The sequence below is a fragment of the Salvelinus alpinus genome, chromosome 13 (assembly GCF_045679555.1).
Source record: "Salvelinus alpinus chromosome 13, SLU_Salpinus.1, whole genome shotgun sequence".
In the NCBI taxonomy this organism is placed as follows: domain Eukaryota; kingdom Metazoa; phylum Chordata; class Actinopteri; order Salmoniformes; family Salmonidae; genus Salvelinus; species Salvelinus alpinus.
In genome coordinates, this window is record NC_092098.1 from 26,649,180 (window position 1) to 26,670,329 (window position 21,150).

At 54.7% G+C, this 21,150-nt stretch overlaps 1 protein-coding gene across 7 annotated transcripts in view; it reads left to right on the forward strand.

Annotated features, from left to right (window-relative positions):
• LOC139537469 (active breakpoint cluster region-related protein-like) overlaps positions 1 to 21,150 on the forward strand; it is a 237,901-nt gene that overhangs the window by 90,810 nt on the left and 125,941 nt on the right. Inside the window, exon 3 of one of the 7 annotated variants that reach the window (XM_071338813.1) lies at positions 13,897 to 13,904. The exons of 4 other annotated variants lie outside the window; for them this stretch is intronic. In XM_071338813.1, coding sequence (XP_071194914.1) covers positions 13,897 to 13,904 — 8 coding nt within the window. Of the gene's footprint in view, positions 1 to 13,682; positions 14,419 to 21,150 lie in introns of those variants that run through there. 2 more of the 7 variants (XM_071338811.1, XM_071338814.1) reach the window with 2 other exon arrangements.

A 21,150-nucleotide genomic window follows, 5' to 3' on the forward strand; every position in this document is an offset into this window, starting at 1 on the left:
AGAGAGTGGGAGACGGGGGAGAGAGAGTGGGAGACGGGGGAGAGAGAGAGAGAGAGTGGGAGACGGGGGAGAGAGAGAGAGTGGGAGACGGGGGAGAGGGAGTGGGAGACGGGGGAGAGAGAGAGAGAGTGGGAGACGGGGGAGAGAGAGTGGGAGACGGAGAGAGAGAGTGGGAGACGGGGGAGAGAGAGAGAGAGTGGGAGACGGGAGAGAGAGAGAGAGTGGGAGACGGGGGAGAGAGAGAGAGAGGGAGTGGGAGACGGGGGAGAGAAAGAGAGAGTGGGAGACGGGAGAGAGAGAGAGAGTGGGAGACGGGGGAGAGAGAGTGGGAGACGGGAGAGAGAGAGAGTGGGAGACGGGGGAGAGAGAGAGAGTGGGAGACGGGGGAGAGAGAGTGGGAGACGGGAGAGAGTGGGAGACGGGGGAGAGAGAGGGAGTGGGAGACGGGGGAGAGAGAGAGAGAGTGGGAGACGGGAGAGAGAGTGGGAGACGGGGGAGAGAGAGAGAGAGTGGCAGACGGGGGAGAGAGAGTGGGAGACGGGAGAGAGAGAGAGAGTGGGAGACGGGGGAGAGAGAGAGAGAGTGGGAGACGGGGGAGAGAGAGAGAGAGTGGGAGACGGGGGAGAGAGAGAGAGAGTGGGAGACGGGGGAGAGAGAGAGAGTGGGAGACGGGGGAGAGAGAGAGTGGGAGACGGGAGAGAGTGGGAGACGGGGGAGAGAGAGAGAGTGGGAGACGGGAGAGAGTGGGAGACGGGGGAGAGAGAGAGAGTGGGAGACGGGGGAGAGAGAGAGAGTGGGAGAGAGAGAGAGAGAGTGGGAGACGGGGGAGAGAGAGAGAGAGTGGGAGACGGGGGAGAGAGAGAGAGTGGGAGACGGGGGAGAGAGAGAGAGTGGGAGACGGGAGAGAGTGGGAGACGGGGAGAGAGAGAGAGTGGGAGACGGGAGAGAGTGGGAGACGGGGGAGAGAGAGAGAGTGGGAGACGGGGGAGAGAGAGAGAGTGGGAGACGGGAGAGAGAGAGAGAGAGAGGGAGACGGGAGAGAGTGGGAGACGGGGGAGAGAGAGAGAGAGTGGGAGACGGGGGAGAGAGAGAGAGTGGGAGACGGGGGAGAGAGAGAGAGAGTGGGAGACGGGGGAGAGAGAGAGAGAGTGGGAGACGGGGGAGAGAGAGAGTGGGAGACGGGGGAGAGAGAGAGAGAGTGGGAGACGGGAGGAGAGAGAGAGTGGGAGACGGGGGAGAGAGAGAGAGAGGGAGTGGGAGACGGGGGAGAGAGAGAGAGAGTGGGAGACGGGAGAGAGAGAGAGAGAGTGGGAGACGGGAGAGAGAGAGAGAGTGGGAGACGGGAGAGAGAGAGAGAGTGGGAGACGGGGGAGAGAGAGAGAGTGGGAGACGGGGGAGAGAGAGAGAGAGTGGGAGACGGGGGAGAGAGAGAGAGTGGGAGACGGGGGAGAGAGAGAGAGAGTGGGAGACGGGGGAGAGAGAGAGAGAGTGGGAGACGGGGGAGAGAGAGAGAGAGTGGGAGACGGGGGAGAGAGAGAGAGAGTGGGAGACGGGAGAGAGAGAGAGAGTGGGAGACGGGGGAGAGAGAGAGAGAGGGAGTGGGAGACGGGGGAGAGAAAGAGAGAGTGGGAGACGGGAGAGAGAGAGAGAGTGGGAGACGGGGGAGAGAGAGTGGGAGACGGGAGAGAGAGAGAGTGGGAGACGGGGGAGAGAGAGAGAGTGGGAGACGGGGGAGAGAGAGTGGGAGACGGGAGAGAGTGGGAGACGGGGGAGAGAGAGGGAGTGAGAGACGGGGGAGAGAGAGAGAGAGTGGGAGACGGGAGAGAGAGTGGGAGACGGGGGAGAGAGAGAGAGTGGGAGACGGGGGAGAGAGAGTGGGAGACGGGGGAGAGAGAGTGGGAGACGGGAGAGAGAGAGAGAGTGGGAGACGGGAGAGAGAGAGAGTGGGAGACGGGGGAGAGAGAGAGAGCGTGGGAGACGGGGGAGAGAGAGAGAGTGGGAGACGGGGGAGAGAGAGAGTGGGAGACGGGGGAGAGAGAGAGAGTGGGAGACGGGAGAGAGAGTGGGAGACGGGGGAGAGAGAGAGAGAGTGGGAGACGGGGGAGAGAGAGTGGGAGACGGGGGAGAGAGAGTGGGAGACGGGAGAGAGAGAGAGAGTGGGAGACGGGGGAGAGAGAGAGAGAGTGGGAGACGGGGGAGAGAGAGAGAGTGGGAGACGGGGGAGAGAGAGAGAGTGGGAGACGGGGGAGAGAGAGAGAGTGGGAGACGGGGGAGAGAGAGAGAGTGGGAGACGGGGGAGAGAGAGAGTGGGAGACGGGAGAGAGTGGGAGACGGGGGAGAGAGAGAGAGAGGGAGTGGGAGACGGGGGAGAGAAAGAGAGAGTGGGAGACGGGGGAGAGAGAGAGAGAGTGGGAGACGGGGGAGAGAGAGTGGGAGACGGGAGAGAGAGAGAGTGGGAGACGGGGGAGAGAGAGAGAGTGGGAGACGGGGGAGAGAGAGTGGGAGACGGGAGAGAGTGGGAGACGGGGGAGAGAGAGGGAGTGGGAGACGGGGGAGAGAGAGAGAGAGTGGGAGACGGGAGAGAGAGTGGGAGACGGGGGAGAGAGAGAGAGAGTGGGAGACGGGGGAGAGAGAGTGGGAGACGGGGGAGAGAGAGTGGGAGACGGGAGAGAGAGAGAGAGTGGGAGACGGGGGAGAGAGAGAGAGAGTGGGAGACGGGGGAGAGAGAGAGAGAGTGGGAGACGGGGGAGAGAGAGAGAGAGTGGGAGACGGGGGAGAGAGAGAGAGTGGGAGACGGGGGAGAGAGAGAGTGGGAGACGGGAGAGAGTGGGAGACGGGGGAGAGAGAGAGAGTGGGAGACGGGAGAGAGTGGGAGACGGGGGAGAGAGAGAGAGTGGGAGACGGGGGAGAGAGAGAGAGTGGGAGAGAGAGAGAGAGAGTGGGAGACGGGGGAGAGAGAGAGAGAGTGGGAGACGGGGGAGAGAGAGAGAGTGGGAGACGGGGGAGAGAGAGAGAGAGTGGGAGACGGGAGAGAGTGGGAGACGGGGGAGAGAGAGAGAGTGGGAGACGGGAGAGAGTGGGAGACGGGGGAGAGAGAGAGAGTGGGAGACGGGGGAGAGAGAGAGAGTGGGAGACGGGAGAGAGAGAGAGAGAGAGGGAGACGGGAGAGAGTGGGAGACGGGGGAGAGAGAGAGAGAGTGGGAGACGGGGGAGAGAGAGAGAGTGGGAGACGGGGGAGAGAGAGAGAGAGTGGGAGACGGGGGAGAGAGAGAGAGAGTGGGAGACGGGGGAGAGAGAGAGAGAGAGTGGGAGACGGGGGAGAGAGAGAGAGAGTGGGAGACGGGAGAGAGAGAGAGAGTGGGAGACGGGGGAGAGAGAGAGAGAGGGAGTGGGAGACGGGGGAGAGAGAGAGAGAGTGGGAGACGGGAGAGAGAGAGAGAGAGTGGGAGACGGGAGAGAGAGAGAGAGTGGGAGACGGGGGAGAGAGAGTGGGAGACGGGGGAGAGAGAGAGAGAGTGGGAGACGGGGGAGAGAGAGAGAGTGGGAGACGGGGGAGAGGGAGTGGGAGACGGGGGAGAGAGAGAGAGAGTGGGAGACGGGGGAGAGAGAGAGAGAGTGGGAGACGGGGGAGAGAGAGAGAGTGGGAGACGGGGGAGAGAGAGAGAGAGGGAGTGGGAGACGGGGGAGAGAAAGAGAGAGTGGGAGACGGGAGAGAGAGAGAGAGTGGGAGACGGGGGAGAGAGAGTGGGAGACGGGAGAGAGAGAGAGTGGGAGACGGGGGAGAGAGAGAGAGTGGGAGACGGGGGAGAGAGAGTGGGAGACGGGAGAGAGTGGGAGACGGGGGAGAGAGAGGGAGTGAGAGACGGGGGAGAGAGAGAGAGAGTGGGAGACGGGAGAGAGAGTGGGAGACGGGGGAGAGAGAGAGAGTGGGAGACGGGGGAGAGAGAGTGGGAGACGGGGGAGAGAGAGTGGGAGACGGGAGAGAGAGAGAGAGTGGGAGACGGGAGAGAGAGAGAGTGGGAGACGGGGGAGAGAGAGAGAGCGTGGGAGACGGGGGAGAGAGAGAGAGTGGGAGACGGGGGAGAGAGAGAGTGGGAGACGGGGGAGAGAGAGAGAGTGGGAGACGGGAGAGAGTGGGAGACGGGGGAGAGAGAGAGAGTGGGAGACGGGGGAGAGAGAGAGAGTGGGAGACGGGAGAGAGAGAGTGGGAGACGGGAGAGAGAGAGAGAGTGGGAGACGGGAGAGAGAGAGTGGGAGACGGGGGAGAGAGAAGGAGTGGGAGACGGGGGAGAGAGAGAGAGAGAGAGTGGGAGACGGGAGAGAGAGAGAGAGTGGGAGACGGGGGAGAGAGAGAGAGAGTGGGAGATGGGAGAGAGAGTGGGAGACGGGGGAGAGAGAGAGAGTGGGAGACGGGAGAGAGTGGGAGACGGGGGAGAGAGAGAGAGAGACGGGAGAGAGAGAGAGAGTGGGAGACGGGGGAGAGAGAGTGGGAGACGGGAGAGAGAGAGAGAGTGGGAGACGGGAGAGAGAGAGAGAGTGGGAGACGGGGGAGAGAGAGAGAGAGTGGGAGACGGGGGAGAGAGAGAGAGAGAGAGTGGGAGACGGGAGAGAGAGAGAGAGAGAGTGGGAGACGGGGGAGAGAGAGAGAGAGTGGGAGATGGGAGAGAGAGTGGGAGACGGGGGAGAGAGAGAGAGTGGGAGACGGGAGAGAGTGGGAGACGGGGGAGAGAGAGAGAGTGGGAGACGGGGGAGAGAGAGAGAGTGGGAGACGGGAGAGAGAGAGTGGGAGACGGGAGAGAGAGAGAGAGTGGGAGACGGGGAGAGAGAGAGAGAGTGGGAGACGGGGGAGAGAGAGAGGAGTGGGAGACGGGGGAGGAGAGGAGAGAGAGAGAGTGGGAGACGGGAGAGAGAGAGAGAGTGGGAGACGGGGGAGAGAGAGAGAGAGTGGGAGATGGGGAGAGAGAGAGTGGGAGACGGGGGAGAGAGAGAGAGTGGGAGACGGGAGAGAGAGTGGGAGACGGGGAGAGAGAGAGAGTGGGAGACGGGAGAGAGAGAGAGAGTGGGAGACGGGGGAGAGAGAGAGTGGGAGACGGGAGAGAGAGAGAGAGTGGGAGACGGGGGAGAGAGAGAGAGAGTGGGAGACGGGGGAGAGAGAGAGAGAGTGGGAGACGGGGGAGAGAGAGAGAGAGGGGAGTGGGAGACGGGGGAGAGAGAGAGAGAGTGGGAGACGGGAGAGAGAGAGAGAGTGGGAGACGGGGGAGAGAGAGAGAGAGTGGGAGACGGGAGAGAGAGAGAGAGTGGGAGACGGGGGAGAGAGAGTGGGAGACGGGAGAGAGAGAGAGAGTGGGAGACGGGAGAGAGAGAGAGAGTGGGAGACGGGAGAGAGAGAGAGAGTGGGAGACGGGGGAGAGAGAGAGAGAGTGGGAGACGGGAGAGAGAGAGAGAGTGGGAGACGGGAGAGAGAGAGAGAGTGGGAGACTGGAGAGAGAGAGAGAGAGTGGGAGACGGGAGAGAGAGAGAGAGTGGGAGACGGGGAGAGAGAGAGAGAGGGAGTGGGAGACGGGGGAGAGAGAGAGAGAGGGAGTGGGAGACGGGGGAGAGAGAGAGAGAGTGGGAGACGGGAGAGAGAGAGTGGGAGACGGGGGAGAGAGAGTGGGAGACGGGAGAGAGAGAGAGAGTGGGAGACGGGGGAGAGAGAGAGAGAGTGGGAGACGGGGAGAGAGAGAGAGTGGGAGACGGGGGAGAGAGAGAGAGTGGGAGACGGGAGAGAGTGGGAGACGGGGGAGAGAGAGAGAGTGGGAGACGGGGGAGAGAGAGAGAGTGGGAGACGGGAGAGAGAGAGTGGGAGACGGGAGAGAGAGAGAGAGTGGGAGACGGGGGAGAGAGAGAGAGTGGGAGACGGGGGAGAGAGAGAGAGAGTGGGAGACGGGGAGAGAGAGAGAGAGTGGGAGACGGGAGAGAGAGAGAGAGTGGGAGACGGGGGAGAGAGAGAGAGAGTGGGAGACGGGAGAGAGAGAGAGAGTGGGAGACGGGGGAGAGAGAGTGGGAGACGGGAGAGAGAGAGAGAGTGGGAGACGGGAGAGAGAGAGAGAGTGGGAGACGGGGGAGAGAGAGAGAGAGTGGGAGACGGGAGAGAGAGAGAGAGTGGGAGACGGGAGAGAGAGAGAGAGTGGGAGACTGGAGAGAGAGAGAGAGAGTGGGAGACGGGAGAGAGAGAGAGAGTGGGAGACGGGGAGAGAGAGAGAGAGGGAGTGGGAGACGGGGGAGAGAGAGGGAGTGGGAGACGGGGGAGAGAGAGAGAGAGTGGGAGACGGGAGAGAGAGAGTGGGAGACGGGGGAGAGAGAGTGGGAGACGGGAGAGAGAGAGAGAGTGGGAGACGGGGGAGAGAGAGAGAGAGTGGGAGACGGGGGAGAGAGAGAGAGTGGGAGACGGGGGAGAGGGAGTGGGAGACGGGGGAGAGAGAGAGAGAGTGGGAGACGGGGGAGAGAGAGAGAGAGTGGGAGACGGAGAGAGAGAGTGGGAGACGGGGGAGAGAGAGAGAGTGGGAGACGGGGGAGAGAGAGTGGGAGACGGGAGAGAGAGAGAGTGGGAGACGGGGGAGAGAGAGAGAGTGGGAGACGGGGGAGAGAGAGAGAGGGAGTGGGAGACGGGGGAGAGAGAGAGAGAGTGGGAGACGGGAGAGAGAGAGTGGGAGACGGGGGAGAGAGAGTGGGAGACGGGAGAGAGAGAGAGTGGGAGACGGGGGAGAGAGAGAGAGTGGGAGACGGGGAGAGAGAGAGAGAGTGGGAGACGGGAGAGAGTGGGAGACGGGGGAGAGAGAGGGAGTGGGAGACGGGGGAGAGAGAGAGAGAGTGGGAGACGGGGGAGAGAGAGAGAGAGACGGGAGAGAGAGAGAGAGTGGGAGACGGGGGAGAGAGAGTGGGAGACGGGAGAGAGAGAGAGAGTGGGAGACGGGGGAGAGAGAGAGAGTGGGAGACGGGAGAGAGAGAGAGAGTGGGAGACGGGGGAGAGAGAGAGAGAGTGGGAGACGGGGGAGAGAGAGAGAGGGGGAGAGAGAGAGAGGGGGGAGAGAGAGAGAGAGTGGGAGACGGGGGAGAGAGTGGGAGACGGGAGAGAGAGAGAGTGGGAGACGGGAGAGAGAGAGAGAGTGGGAGACGGGGGAGAGAGAGAGAGAGACGGGAGAGAGAGAGAGAGTGGGAGACGGGGGAGAGAGAGTGGGAGACGGGAGAGAGAGAGAGAGTGGGAGACGGGAGAGAGTGGGAGACGGGAGAGAGGGAGGGAGAGAGGGGAGACGGGGGAGAGAGAGAGAGTGGGAGACGGGAGAGAGAGAGAGAGTGGGAGACGGGGGAGAGAGAGTGGGAGACGGGAGAGAGAGAGAGAGAGAGTGGGAGACGGGAGAGAGTGGGAGACGGGGAGAGAGAGAGAGAGTGGGAGACGGGGGAGAGAGAGAGAGAGAGTGGGAGACGGGGGAGAGGGAGTGGGAGACGGGGGAGAGAGAGAGAGAGTGGGAGACGGGGGAGAGAGAGAGAGAGTGGGAGACGGAGAGAGAGAGTGGGAGACGGGGGAGAGAGAGAGAGAGTGGGAGACGGAGAGAGAGAGTGGGAGACGGAGAGAGAGAGTGGGAGACGGGGGAGAGAGAGAGAGAGTGGGAGACGGGGGAGAGAGAGAGAGAGTGGGAGACGGGGGAGAGAGAGAGAGAGGGAGTGGGAGACGGGGGAGAGAGAGAGAGAGTGGGAGACGGGAGAGAGAGAGAGAGAGTGGGAGACGGGAGAGAGAGAGAGAGTGGGAGACGGGGGAGAGAGAGTGGGAGACGGGAGAGAGAGAGAGTGGGAGACGGGGGAGAGAGAGAGAGTGGGAGACGGGGGAGAGAGAGAGAGAGTGGGAGACGGGAGAGAGTGGGAGACGGGGGAGAGAGAGGGAGTGGGAGACGGGGGAGAGAGAGAGAGAGTGGGAGACGGGAGAGAGAGAGAGTGGGAGACGGGGGAGAGAGAGTGGGAGACGGGAGAGAGAGAGAGTGGGAGACGGGGGAGAGAGAGAGAGTGGGAGACGGGGGAGAGAGAGAGAGAGTGGGAGACGGGGGAGAGTGGGAGACGGGGGAGAGAGAGGGAGTGGGAGACGGGGGAGAGAGAGAGAGAGTGGGAGACGGGAGAGAGAGTGGGAGACGGGGGAGAGAGAGAGAGAGTGGGAGACGGGGGAGAGAGAGTGGGAGACGGGGGAGAGAGAGTGGGAGACGGGAGAGAGAGAGAGAGTGGGAGACGGGGGAGAGAGAGAGAGAGTGGGAGACGGGGGAGAGAGAGAGAGAGTGGGAGACGGGGGAGAGAGAGAGAGAGTGGGAGACGGGGGAGAGAGAGAGAGTGGGAGACGGGGGAGAGAGAGAGAGAGTGGGAGACGGGAGAGAGTGGGAGACGGGGGAGAGAGAGAGAGTGGGAGACGGGAGAGAGTGGGAGACGGGGGAGAGAGAGAGAGTGGGAGACGGGGGAGAGAGAGAGAGTGGGAGACGGGAGAGAGAGAGTGGGAGACGGGAGAGAGAGAGAGAGGGAGACGGGAGAGAGTGGGAGACGGGGGAGAGAGAGAGAGAGTGGGAGACGGGAGAGAGAGAGAGAGTGGGAGACGGGGGAGAGAGAGAGAGAGTGGGAGACGGAGAGAGAGAGTGGGAGACGGGGGAGAGAGAGAGAGAGTGGGAGACGGGAGAGAGAGAGAGAGTGGGAGACGGGGGAGAGAGAGAGAGAGGGAGTGGGAGACGGGGGAGAGAGAGAGAGAGTGGGAGACGGGGGAGAGAGAGTGGGAGACGGGGGAGAGAGAGAGAGAGTGGGAGACGGGGGAGAGAGAGAGAGTGGGAGACGGGGGAGAGAGAGTGGGAGACGGGGGAGAGAGAGTGGGAGACGGAGAGAGAGAGTGGGAGACGGGGGAGAGAGTGGGAGACGGGAGAGAGAGAGAGAGTGGGAGACGGGGGAGAGAGAGAGAGAGGGAGTGGGAGACGGGGGAGAGAAAGAGAGAGTGGGAGACGGAGAGAGAGAGAGAGAGTGGGAGACGGGGGAGAGAGAGTGGGAGACGGGAGAGAGAGAGAGTGGGAGACGGGGGAGAGAGAGAGAGTGGGAGACGGGGGAGAGAGAGTGGGAGACGGGAGAGAGTGGGAGACGGGGGAGAGAGAGGGAGTGGGAGACGGGGGAGAGAGAGAGAGAGTGGGAGACGGGAGAGAGAGTGGGAGACGGGGGAGAGAGAGAGAGAGTGGGAGACGGGGGAGAGAGAGAGAGAGTGGGAGACGGGGGAGAGAGAGTGGGAGACGGGAGAGAGAGAGAGAGTGGGAGACGGGGGAGAGAGAGAGAGAGTGGGAGACGGGGGAGAGAGAGAGAGAGTGGGAGACGGGGGAGAGAGAGAGAGAGTGGGAGACGGGGGAGAGAGAGAGAGAGTGGGAGACGGGGGAGAGAGAGAGTGGGAGACGGGAGAGAGTGGGTGACGGGGGAGAGAGAGAGAGTGGGAGACGGGAGAGAGTGGGAGAAGGGGGAGAGAGAGAGAGTGGGAGACGGGGGAGAGAGAGAGAGTGGGAGACGGGAGAGAGAGAGAGAGAGTGGGAGACGGGGGAGAGAGAGAGAGAGTGGGAGACGGGGGAGAGAGAGAGAGTGGAAGACGGGGGAGAGAGAGAGAGAGTGGGAGACGGGAGAGAGAGTGGGAGACGGGGGAGAGAGAGAGAGAGTGGGAGACGGGAGAGAGTGGGAGACGGGGGAGAGAGAGAGAGTGGGAGACGGGAGAGAGTGGGAGACGGGGGAGAGAGAGAGAGTGGGAGACGGGGGAGAGAGAGAGAGTGGGAGACGGGAGAGAGAGAGTGGGAGACGGGAGAGAGAGAGAGAGAGAGAGGGAGACGGGAGAGAGTGGGAGACGGGGGAGAGAGAGAGAGAGTGGGAGACGGGGGAGAGAGAGAGAGAGTGGGAGACGGGGGAGAGAGAGAGAGTGGGAGACGGGGGAGAGAGAGAGAGAGTGGGAGACGGGGAGAGAGAGAGAGTGGGAGACGGGGGGGAGAGAGAGAGAGAGTGGGAGACGGGAGAGAGAGAGAGAGTGGGAGACGGGGGAGAGAGAGAGAGAGGGAGTGGGAGACGGGGGAGAGAGAGAGAGAGGGAGTGGGAGACGGGGGAGAGAGAGAGAGAGTGGGAGACGGGAGAGAGAGAGAGAGAGTGGGAGACGGGAGAGAGAGAGAGAGTGGGAGACGGGGGAGAGAGAGTGGGAGACGGGGGAGAGAGAGAGAGAGTGGGAGACGGGGGAGAGAGAGAGAGTGGGAGACGGGGGAGAGGGAGTGGGAGACGGGGGAGAGAGAGAGAGAGTGGGAGACGGGGGAGAGAGAGAGAGAGTGGGAGACGGAGAGAGAGAGTGGGAGACGGGGGAGAGAGAGAGAGAGTGGGAGACGGGAGAGAGAGAGAGAGTGGGAGACGGGGGAGAGAGAGAGAGAGGGAGTGGGAGACGGGGGAGAGAAAGAGAGAGTGGGAGACGGGAGAGAGAGAGAGAGTGGGAGACGGGGGAGAGAGAGTGGGAGACGGGAGAGAGAGAGAGTGGGAGACGGGGGAGAGAGAGAGAGTGGGAGACGGGGGAGAGAGAGTGGGAGACGGGAGAGAGTGGGAGACGGGGGAGAGAGAGGGAGTGGGAGACGGGGGAGAGAGAGAGAGAGTGGGAGACGGGAGAGAGAGTGGGAGACGGGGGAGAGAGAGAGAGAGTGGGAGACGGGGGAGAGAGAGTGGGAGACGGGGGAGAGAGAGTGGGAGACGGGAGAGAGAGAGAGAGTGGGAGACGGGAGAGAGAGAGAGTGGGAGACGGGGGAGAGAGAGAGAGCGTGGGAGACGGGGGAGAGAGAGAGAGTGGGAGACGGGGGAGAGAGAGAGTGGGAGACGGGAGAGAGTGGGAGACGGGGGAGAGAGAGAGAGTGGGAGACGGGAGAGAGTGGGAGACGGGGGAGAGAGAGAGAGTGGGAGACGGGGGAGAGAGAGAGAGTGGGAGACGGGAGAGAGAGAGTGGGAGACGGGAGAGAGAGAGAGAGAGAGTGGGAGACGGGAGAGAGAGAGTGGGAGACGGGGGAGAGAGAAGGAGTGGGAGACGGGGGAGAGAGAGAGAGAGAGAGTGGGAGACGGGAGAGAGAGAGAGAGTGGGAGACGGGGGAGAGAGAGAGAGAGTGGGAGATGGGAGAGAGAGTGGGAGACGGGGGAGAGAGAGAGAGTGGGAGACGGGAGAGAGTGGGAGACGGGGGAGAGAGAGAGAGAGACGGGAGAGAGAGAGAGAGTGGGAGACGGGGGAGAGAGAGTGGGAGACGGGAGAGAGAGAGAGAGTGGGAGACGGGGGAGAGAGAGTGGGAGATGGGAGAGAGAGAGAGAGTGGGAGACGGGAGAGAGAGAGAGAGTGGGAGACGGGGGAGAGAGAGAGAGTGGGAGACGGGGGAGAGAGAGAGAGAGTGGGAGACGGGAGAGAGTGTGAGACGGGGGAGAGAGAGAGAGTGGGAGACGGGGGAGAGAGAGTGGGAGACGGGGGAGAGAGAGTGGGAGACGGGAGAGAGAGAGAGAGTGGGAGACGGGGGAGAGAGAGTGGGAGACGGGAGAGAGAGAGAGAGAGTGGGAGACGGGAGAGAGTGGGAGACGGGGGAGAGAGAGAGAGTGGGAGACGGGGGAGAGAGAGTGGGAGACGGGAGAGAGTGGGAGACGGGGGAGAGAGAGAGAGTGGGAGACGGGGGAGAGAGAGTGGGAGACGGGGGAGAGAGAGGGAGTGGGAGACGGGGGAGAGAGAGTGGGAGACGGGAGAGAGAGAGAGAGTGGGAGACGGGGGAGAGAGAGAGAGAGAGTGGGAGACGGGGGAGAGAGAGTGGGAGACGGGAGAGAGAGAGAGAGTGGGAGACGGGGGAGAGAGAGAGAGAGTGGGAGACGGGGGAGAGAGAGAGAGAGTGGGAGACGGGAGAGAGAGAGAGAGTGGGAGACGGGGGAGAGAGAGAGAGAGTGGGAGACGGGAGAGAGAGAGAGAGTGGGAGACGGGGGAGAGAGAGTGGGAGACGGGAGAGAGAGAGAGAGTGGGAGACGGGAGAGAGAGAGAGAGTGGGAGACGGGGGAGAGAGAGAGAGAGTGGGAGACGGGAGAGAGAGAGAGAGTGGGAGACGGGAGAGAGAGAGAGAGTGGGAGACGGGAGAGAGAGAGAGAGAGTGGGAGACGGGAGAGAGAGAGAGAGAGTGGGAGACGGGAGAGAGAGAGTGGGAGACGGGAGAGAGAGAGTGGGAGACGGGAGAGAGAGAGAGAGTGGGAGACGGGAGAGAGAGAGAGAGTGGGAGACGGGGGAGAGAGAGAGAGAGAGAGTGGGAGACGGGGGAGAGAGAGAGAGAGTGGGAGACGGGAGAGAGAGAGAGAGAGAGAGAGAGAGAGAGAGTGGGAGACGGGAGAGAGAGAGGAGAGAGAGAGAGAGGGAGAGAGAGACGGGGGAGAGAGAGAGAGAGAGAGAGAGAGAGAGAGAGAGAGAGAGAGAGAGAGAGAGAGAGAGAGAGAGAGAGAGAGAGAGAGAGAGAGATTAATTCGAGTGTACCAAAATGCTTGTGCATGCAGAGCAGAATTAGGCCGATACCCACTAATTATCAAAATCCAGAAAAGAGCCTTTCAATTCTACAACCACCTAAAAGGAAGCGATTCGCAAACCTTCAATTATAAAGCCATCACCTTCAGAGAGATGAACTGGAGAAGAGTCCCCTAAGCAAGCTGGTCCTGGGGCTCTGTTCACAAACAGACCCCACAGAGCCCCAGGACAGCAACACAATTAGACCCAACTAAATCATGAGAAAACAAAAAGATAGTTACTTGACACATTGGAAAGAGTTAACAAAAAAACAGAGCAAACTAGAACGCTATTTGTCCCTAAACAGAGAGTACTCAGTGGCAGAATACCTGACCACTGTGACTGACCCAAACTTAAGGAAAGCTTTGACTATGTACAGACTCAGTGAGCATAGCCCTGCTATTGAGAAAGGCCGCCGTAGGCAGACCTGGCTCTCAAGAGAAGACAGGCTATGTGCACATTGCCCACAAAATGAGGTGGAAACTGAGCTGCACTTCCTAACCTCCTGCCCAATGTTTGACCATATTAGAGACACATATTTCCCTCAGATTACACAGATCCACAAAGAATTTGAAAACAAACCCCATTTTGATAAACTCCCATATCTACTGGGTGAAATACCACAGTGTGCCATCACAGCAGCAAGATTTGGGACCTGTTGCCACAAGAAAAGGGCAACCAGTGAAGAACAAACACCATTGTAAATTCAACCCATATTTATGCTTATTTTCCCTTTTGTACTTTCACATCGTTACAACACTTTATATAGACATAATATGACATTTGAAATGTCTTTAATCTTTTGGAACTTCTGTGAGTGTAATGTTTACTGTTCAATTTTATTGTTTATTTCACTTTAGTTTATTATCTACTTCACCTGCTTTGGCAATGTTAACATATGTTTCCCATGCCAATAAAACCCTTAAATTGAATTGAATTGAGAGGGAGAGAGACCTGTTGTCACAATATTATGATTTTTTTTAAATTAAATTTTTATTTAGCCATTTAACTAGGCAAGTCAGTTAAGAACAAATTCTTATTTACAATGACGGCCTACACCGGCCAAACCTGGACGACGCTGGGCCAATTGTGAGTCCCGTAGGGCGGCGCACAATCACAGCCGGTTGTGTTTACTGTGTATGTTTTATTGTTTCTTTCACTTTTGTTTACCTATTTCACCTGCTTTGGCAATGTAAACATATATTTCCCATGCCAATAAAGCCCCTTAAATGAAATTGAAATTGAATTGAGTGGCAGAGGCAGAGAGAGAGGAGTGTTCACCCTGTGAGGAAGTGGAGGCGGAACAGTGACACACCACGAAGACTGAGAGGGAGGGGTGCAGGTAGGCGGGGCTATCGCCCTGCTCATGTCTGTATGTGTTACGAGGTGTGTGTGTGTGTGTGTGTGTGCTGCACACAACACCAGGAACAGCTGAATGAGGTGGAGCTCCGGCTAAAGACTCTCTGGCTCTCAACAGAAAGATAAGAAACAAGAAGAAAATAAAAAGACAGAGGGAAAAAGAGAGACAGAACAGTAGAACGTTGAGTATTTCAAGCAGGGCTGAGGAGGGTTGTGGGCCCAGAAGGAAGGAAGGACAAGACTGGCTTGCTGCAGTAGAGGAAGGCCTGCGGTGCCTGGGCAGGCCCAGGGACGCCTGAAGAAGGAAGGGAGAGAACAAAAGAGTGAGAGAGAGATTAGGCCCTGTGAGGAGGACCATGGAGGAGGAGGTGTTGTGTTACTTGGACAAAGTGCTGGAAGATGAGGATGTGTTTGAGTGTGGAGACATGGACCTGGAGAGTCCACTAACACCAGGATGCATGCTGATGACTCCTGTCCACAGGCAGTTCACGGTGAGTCTCAGGTTGCATCCACAATGGCATCCTATCCCCTATATAGTGTACTACTTTAGACCACATAGGGTTTTGGATAAATCTACTATTTTAGATTTGTCCTCAGCCTACCACTGCCCCTCTACAGGAAGGGAAACAGGATTTGACAGGGGAAGAAACTGCCAACGCACCGCTGCTTACTCACTCATAGACAGGCTTGGTCTGTACTGTGTGACTGGCTAAAAATAACAGAGTGAAAAGTATTATTGGTGTCTTTTCACAATGTTAAGAGCAAATTCTTATTTACAATGACGGCCTGGTGCTGTGTATGTAGACCTCTGCTGTGAGGGTTGTGTGTGTTTATTTTTAATTTTACCTTTATTTAACTATGCAAGTCAGTTAAGAACAAATTCTTATTTTCAATGACGGACTAGGAACGGTGGGTTAACTGCCTTGTTCGGGGGCAGAACAACAGATTTTTACCTTGTCAGCTCAGGGATTCGAACTTGCAACCTTTCGGTTACTAGCCCAACGCTCTAACCACTAGGCTACTCTGCCGCCCCTGTGTGACAGGGTTGTGTGTGTGTGTGTGTGTGTGTGTGTGTGTGACAGGGTTGTGTGTGTGTGTGACAGGGTTGTGTGTGTGTGTGACAGGGTTGTGTGTGTGTGACAGGGTTGTGTGTGTGTGACAGGGTTGTGTGTGTGTGACAGGGTAGTGTGTGTGTGACAGGGTTGCGTGAGTGTGTGTGTGTCTGTGTGACAGGGTTGCGTGTGTGTGTGTGACAGGGTTGCGTGTGTGTGTGTGTTGGCCAGAGAGCTCCTATTGACACCTCAACGTGATGGCTGGTGACATGCTCTCTGAACCAGATTTACTCTCTGCCTGTCAAGTTCTATTTATCTCTGGAGAGAGGAGAGAGCTGGAGAGACGAGAGGAGAAATGGAACGAGGGAAAAGGAGAACGAGCGAGAGGAAGTTAATGCTGTCAGAATGAAACGGTGACGTCCGTCATGCTGACTGTGGTGTGTGTATGTGTGTGTTCCTACAGGTTGAGGTGGACTGACTAAGACATCCTCAGCTGCTTTAGCTATAGCGACTGAGTCACAGCTTTAAGACCTGGCTGGGAACACAATACAACACTGACATAAGTAGCCCTCTGTAGTTGAGGAGGAGATGACCCCCATGGAGAGGTTTTCATTTCCCCCCTGTCTTCCCTCAACCAGCTGTGACATGTTTACCTGTAATGTGGCAAACTCTCCATTACACCACTACTTCACGCTGGGCCTGGGAATTACATAAGTCTACTGACTGTGTCTCTGTCTGTGTGTCACATCGCAGTGCCTGTCAGCCTGCAGTGGCTCAGTCACATCTGATGTCTGTCTGCACAATAAAAGCCCTAATTAATAGCCAACCTGTCAAACGGCCTCAGCGTTGTGAACCGGTGTAAATCCTGCTGTTATCACACTATTACTGTATGTCCTGGCTGTATCTGTTTCATTACATCCATTTAGTAAAGCATGGCCAGCTGAAACACCTGTTTCTTTCAGCAGTGTGTTGGGCAACCTGTTGTAATGTCAGCCAGGGTTAATACAGGAACTCCTTCATGGTCAAGGGGGTTTTGTTCTGCTTTATTTATCCAGGTTAGTCTCATTGAGATAATCTGTTACAACGGAGACCTGGTAGGACCTGGTCTCCGAGAGAGAGACTGTAAAGTCTCAGGTCCTGCTGCCTGACAAGTACTGATGGTTGTCTATTTTATGTTGGATGGCCTCTACTAGCCAGTAAGACATCCTGCCCTTGACAGTGGAAGTGGAACCTCTCATGTCCCGTCACTGTGATGCCATTGGTTTTGGAAAGTGGGATCTGTGAGGTCATTGGGGTTAATATGGAGAGTGTACAGTGTGCACTCCTTAACTCTCCTTCCTGCCCTCGTCTTATCGGGCTCTGCTCTGCCTGCTGACATCATGGGAAGGATCTGCTCCTGTTAATAATTAATCCATCTCCCGCTTTGTCTGCCCTTTGGTATCCTCCAGACAGCCACTTCCACTCATTCTATATATATATATATATATATATATATATATATATATATATATATATATATATATATATATATACACATACATATATATACATACATATATACACACATACACACACACACACACACACACACACACAGAGACAGAGTTCTGCCTCACATTCTCAGTAGAAAGCCTCTGCAACAGTTGTCAGATGGTATCAAAGGTTATGATTTCCATATAGCCAATCATTTGTTTGTCTGTTTGCTCTTATACAGGCTGTTACACCTGTTTATAGCAGCTATATGTCAACCATGGTGAGTGTGGAAGCACTATAAGACACATATGGGACACCTTATCAAAGAGGGAGGATTCTTTTGCGTGTTATCCTAGTTTGTGTGCTTGGTCGTGCAGTTGACCCTTGAGTCCTATAGGTAATGGTGAGAGAGAGTTCACCAGGCTCCTCAGAGGAGGGAGCTCTTCCAACTCAATTGAAATGTATTGCCACCAGGGCCCACCGGTGTAACTGCTTGCTGCTGACTGTACAGTGAACTGCATGGTTCTAGCGGGTTTACTAATGTGTTTGTTCTTGTAGCTATGCTGACTGACGTGACAATGATGTAGGCTGTGTGTAGTGGTTAGCGGTCATGATATGAAGGTTTGGCTTGGAAAGTTTTTTTTTGCCTGGTCACAGACAGCTGATGTGTTGTGCACTGAAGTCCACAAACAAAGGGGAAAAGGTGAGAGGAGGACAGCGCGTAGATAGATGCGAGAAATAATTATATAGTCAGCGAGCTGTTTGTATGTGGCTGCTATGAAAGTGATCTGTGTTTACGTGTGATCAGGGGTGTATTCATTGTGCCGATTCTGTTGAAAAAAACATAATCAAAATGTTTCTAAAAAAGGAAGCAAACGGAACGAAACGGGGACAAACATACCTGAATTTGTCCAATAGAAACTCTCGTTTGCAACTGTTGGACCAATGATTACACCCTAGATCAGCTAGATGCAGGCAAGAGTGTGCAAGGCATTATTGAATACGTAATCTACTGTCTGTCACCTTGATTACTCAAATTTGACCTACGTTGTAAACTTGTAACCTTTCATTCATAGGCTAGGTTGAAGCAACCTCATGATGGGTACAGGGAACATTTGAGTATCATGTGGTAGCCTGAACCCATCGCTGTTACATTGAGCTGGGTGATTTCTAATATGCATGACAGTCATCCAATATTCTGTAATAGAAATAAGGCCATGTTGAGAAAGAGATGTCTCATCCTCTCATGTTGAACGGCGCCGACCTCCACTGCAGTACACTATAATAGTACATTCTACTACTGGACCCTGTTGGAGCGTTTCATCTACAGATGTTAGGAGAACACAGTCCGTTGTTTTCATAAGGCTTAATGTGAATACATTACAGTAATATCAATGGGAGAGCTCAACAGCCTCTACAATTGGTTAACAGGATATCAGTTTTCTGTGAGGGACTTCCCCAAGACTGGAGTAATACAACAACTGTACCTTTTATGTAATCATGTTTCCCAAAGGGAAATTAACCCTTGACTTGTCTTTCCAGACATTATTGGTATTACAATAAACAGAGTATTTTATTAATAAAAGCTATCTGACTGAGTGTTCTCCTCTTCTCCTTTCACACAAACTAGTATTCATACCAAAACTACATGAGCTCATTCAACCCTGAGAACAACATGAGTGGGAAGGAACTGGCTTACAGGCTAACATTTGTAATATTGGTTTGCATTGTCAGAACTGAGCCCTTTGAAAACACAAAAGCAGCTGTCTAAGGCTGTAACTGACATTGTGCTCTCTGGGTGGGTGTGGTTTTGAAAGGCTCCCCTGGTCTGTGTTTTAAGGAGGACAACAGACAGGGTGAGCTCCCCTGGTCTGTGTTTTAAGGAGGACAACAGACAGGGTGAGCTCCCCTGGTCTGTGTTTTAAGGAGGACAACAGACAGGGTGAGCTCCCCTGGTCCTACTTTAAGAAGGCGTGTCTCATCCTGCCCAGCTCCTTGTCCACACACACACACTCCCTCTCATTCTCTCTTTCAACCTCCTCCCTCACTGTCTTTCAGGGCCAAAACAAACACCTCCACTTGGACTCGACTACCCTATGCCTGCCAGTGCCCATGACTCATTGTGGGAGGCGAGGGCACAAGAAAAATGGCCTCTCTTGTAGAGGTCGACCGTTTAATCGGAATGGCCGATTAATTAGGGCTGATTTGAAGTTTTCATAACAATCGGAAATCAGTATTTTTGGACACCCTTTAAAAAAATTTTTTTTTACACCTTTTATTAAACTAGGCAAGTCATTAAGAACACATTCTTATTTTCAATGACGGCCTAGGAACAGTAGGTTAACTGCGTTGTTCAGGGGCATAACGACAGATTTTTACCTTGTCAGCTCGGGGATTCAATATTGCAACCTTACAGTTAACTAGTCCAACGCTCTAACCACCTGCCTCACGAGGAGCCCGCCTGTTACGCGAATGCAGTTAGAAGCCAAGGTAAGTTGCTAGCTAGCATTAAACTTATCTTATAAAAAACAATCAATCAATCAATCATAATCACTAGTTATAACTACACATGGTTGATGATATTACTAGGTTATCTAGCGTGTCCTGCGTTGCATACAATTGATGCGGTGCGAATTCGCGAAAAAGGACTGTCGTTGCTCCAACATGTACCTAACCATAAACATCAATGCCTTTCTTAAAATCAATACACAGAAGTATATATTTTTTAAACCTGCATATTTGGAAATTGTGTCACTTCTCTTGCGTTCATTGCACGCAGAGTCAGGGTATATGCAACAGTTTGGGCCGCCTGGCTCATTGCGAACTAATTTGCCAGAATTTTACGTAATTATGACATAACATTGAAGGTTGTGCAATGTAACAGGAATATTTAGACTTATGGATGCCACCCGTTAGATAAAATATGGAACGGTTCCGTATTTCACTGAAAGAATAAACGTTTTGTTTTCGAGATGATAGTTTCCGGATTCTACCATATTAAAACTTCTTGAGGGCAGGGGGCAGCATTTTCACTTTCGGGAAAAATAGCATGCCAAAATTCAACTGCTTGCTACTCATCCCCTATGCTACTCATCCCATATTAGTAGATTTGGATAGAAAACACTCTGAAGTTTCTAAAACTGTTTGAATCATGTCTGTGAGAATAACAGAACTTATGTAGCAGGCAAAACCCTGAGGACAAACCATTCAGAATTTGTATTTTTTTGATGTCACTGTCTTTTCAATTAGATTTTTTAGAGACACCAGATTTCTAATGGACTTGCTTGCAGTTCCTACCGCTTCCACTGGATGTCACCAGTCCTTGGAAATCGGTTGAGGTTATTCCGTTGTGTAGTGAAGAAGTAGGGCTATCGTAAATGAGGGTCACATGAAGTAAATATTTTGAGAGAGTCACGTTACGAAAAAAGTTGCGTCAGATTGTTTTCTTTTTGTATTGAACACAGATCATCCCGTCTTCAAATTGATCGATTATTAACGTTTAAAAATACCTAACGTTGTATTACCAAAGTAGTTTGAAATGTTTTGGTAAAGTTTACATGTAACTTTTGATATATTTTGTAGTGACTTGGCGAAAGTTGGAAGCTGTGTTTTTCTGGATGAAACGGTCCAAATAAATTGACATTTTGGATATATATCGACGGAATTAATCGAACAAAAGGACCATTTGTGATGTTTATGGGACATATTGGAGTGCCAACAAAAGAATTTTGTCAAAGGTAAGGCATGATTTATATTTTATTTCTGCGTTTTGTATCGTGTTTGCAGTGAGGAAATATGCTTCTCTGTCTTTGTTTACTTTTGTGCTATCATCAGATAATAGCATCTTATGCTTTCGCCGAAAAGCTTTTTTGAAATCTGACATGTTGGCTGGATTCACAACGAGTGTAGCTTTAATTTGGTATCTTATATGTGTGATTTAAGGAAAGTTTGATTTTTATATCATGTTATTTGAATATGGCGCGCTGTATTTTCCCTGGCTATTGGCCGGTGGGACGTTTGCGTCCCACCTGCCCCAGAGAAGTTAATGACCTAAGGCTCGTATTTCTGTGTGTTATTATGTTATAATTAAGTCTGTGATTTGATAGAGCAGTCTGACTGAGCGATGGTAGGCACCCGCAGGCTCGTAAGCATTCATTCAAACAGCACTTTCGTGCGTTTTGCCAGCAGCTCTTCGCAATGCTTCAAGCATTGAGCTGTTTATGACTTAAAGCCTATCAACTCCTGAGATTAGGCTGGTGTAACCGATGTGAAATGGCTAGCTAGTTAGCGGGGTCCGCGCTTATAGCGTTTCAAACGTTACTCGCTCTGAGACTTGGAGTAGTTGTTCAACTTGATCTGCATGGGTAACGCTGCTTCGAGGGTGGCTGTTGTCGATGTGTTCCTGGTTCGAGCCCAGGTAGCGGCGAGGAGAGGGATGGAAGCTATACTGTTACACTGGCAATACTAAAGTGCCTATAAGAACATCCAATAGTCAAAGGTATATGAAATACAAATCGTATAGAGAGAAATAGTCCTATAATTCCTATAATAACTACAACCTAAAACTTCTTACCTGGGAATATTGAAGACTCATGTTAAAAGGAACCACCAGCTTTCATATGTTCTCATGTTCTGAGCAAGGAACTTAAACGTTAGCTTTTTTACATGGCACATATTGCACTTTTACTTTCTTCTCCA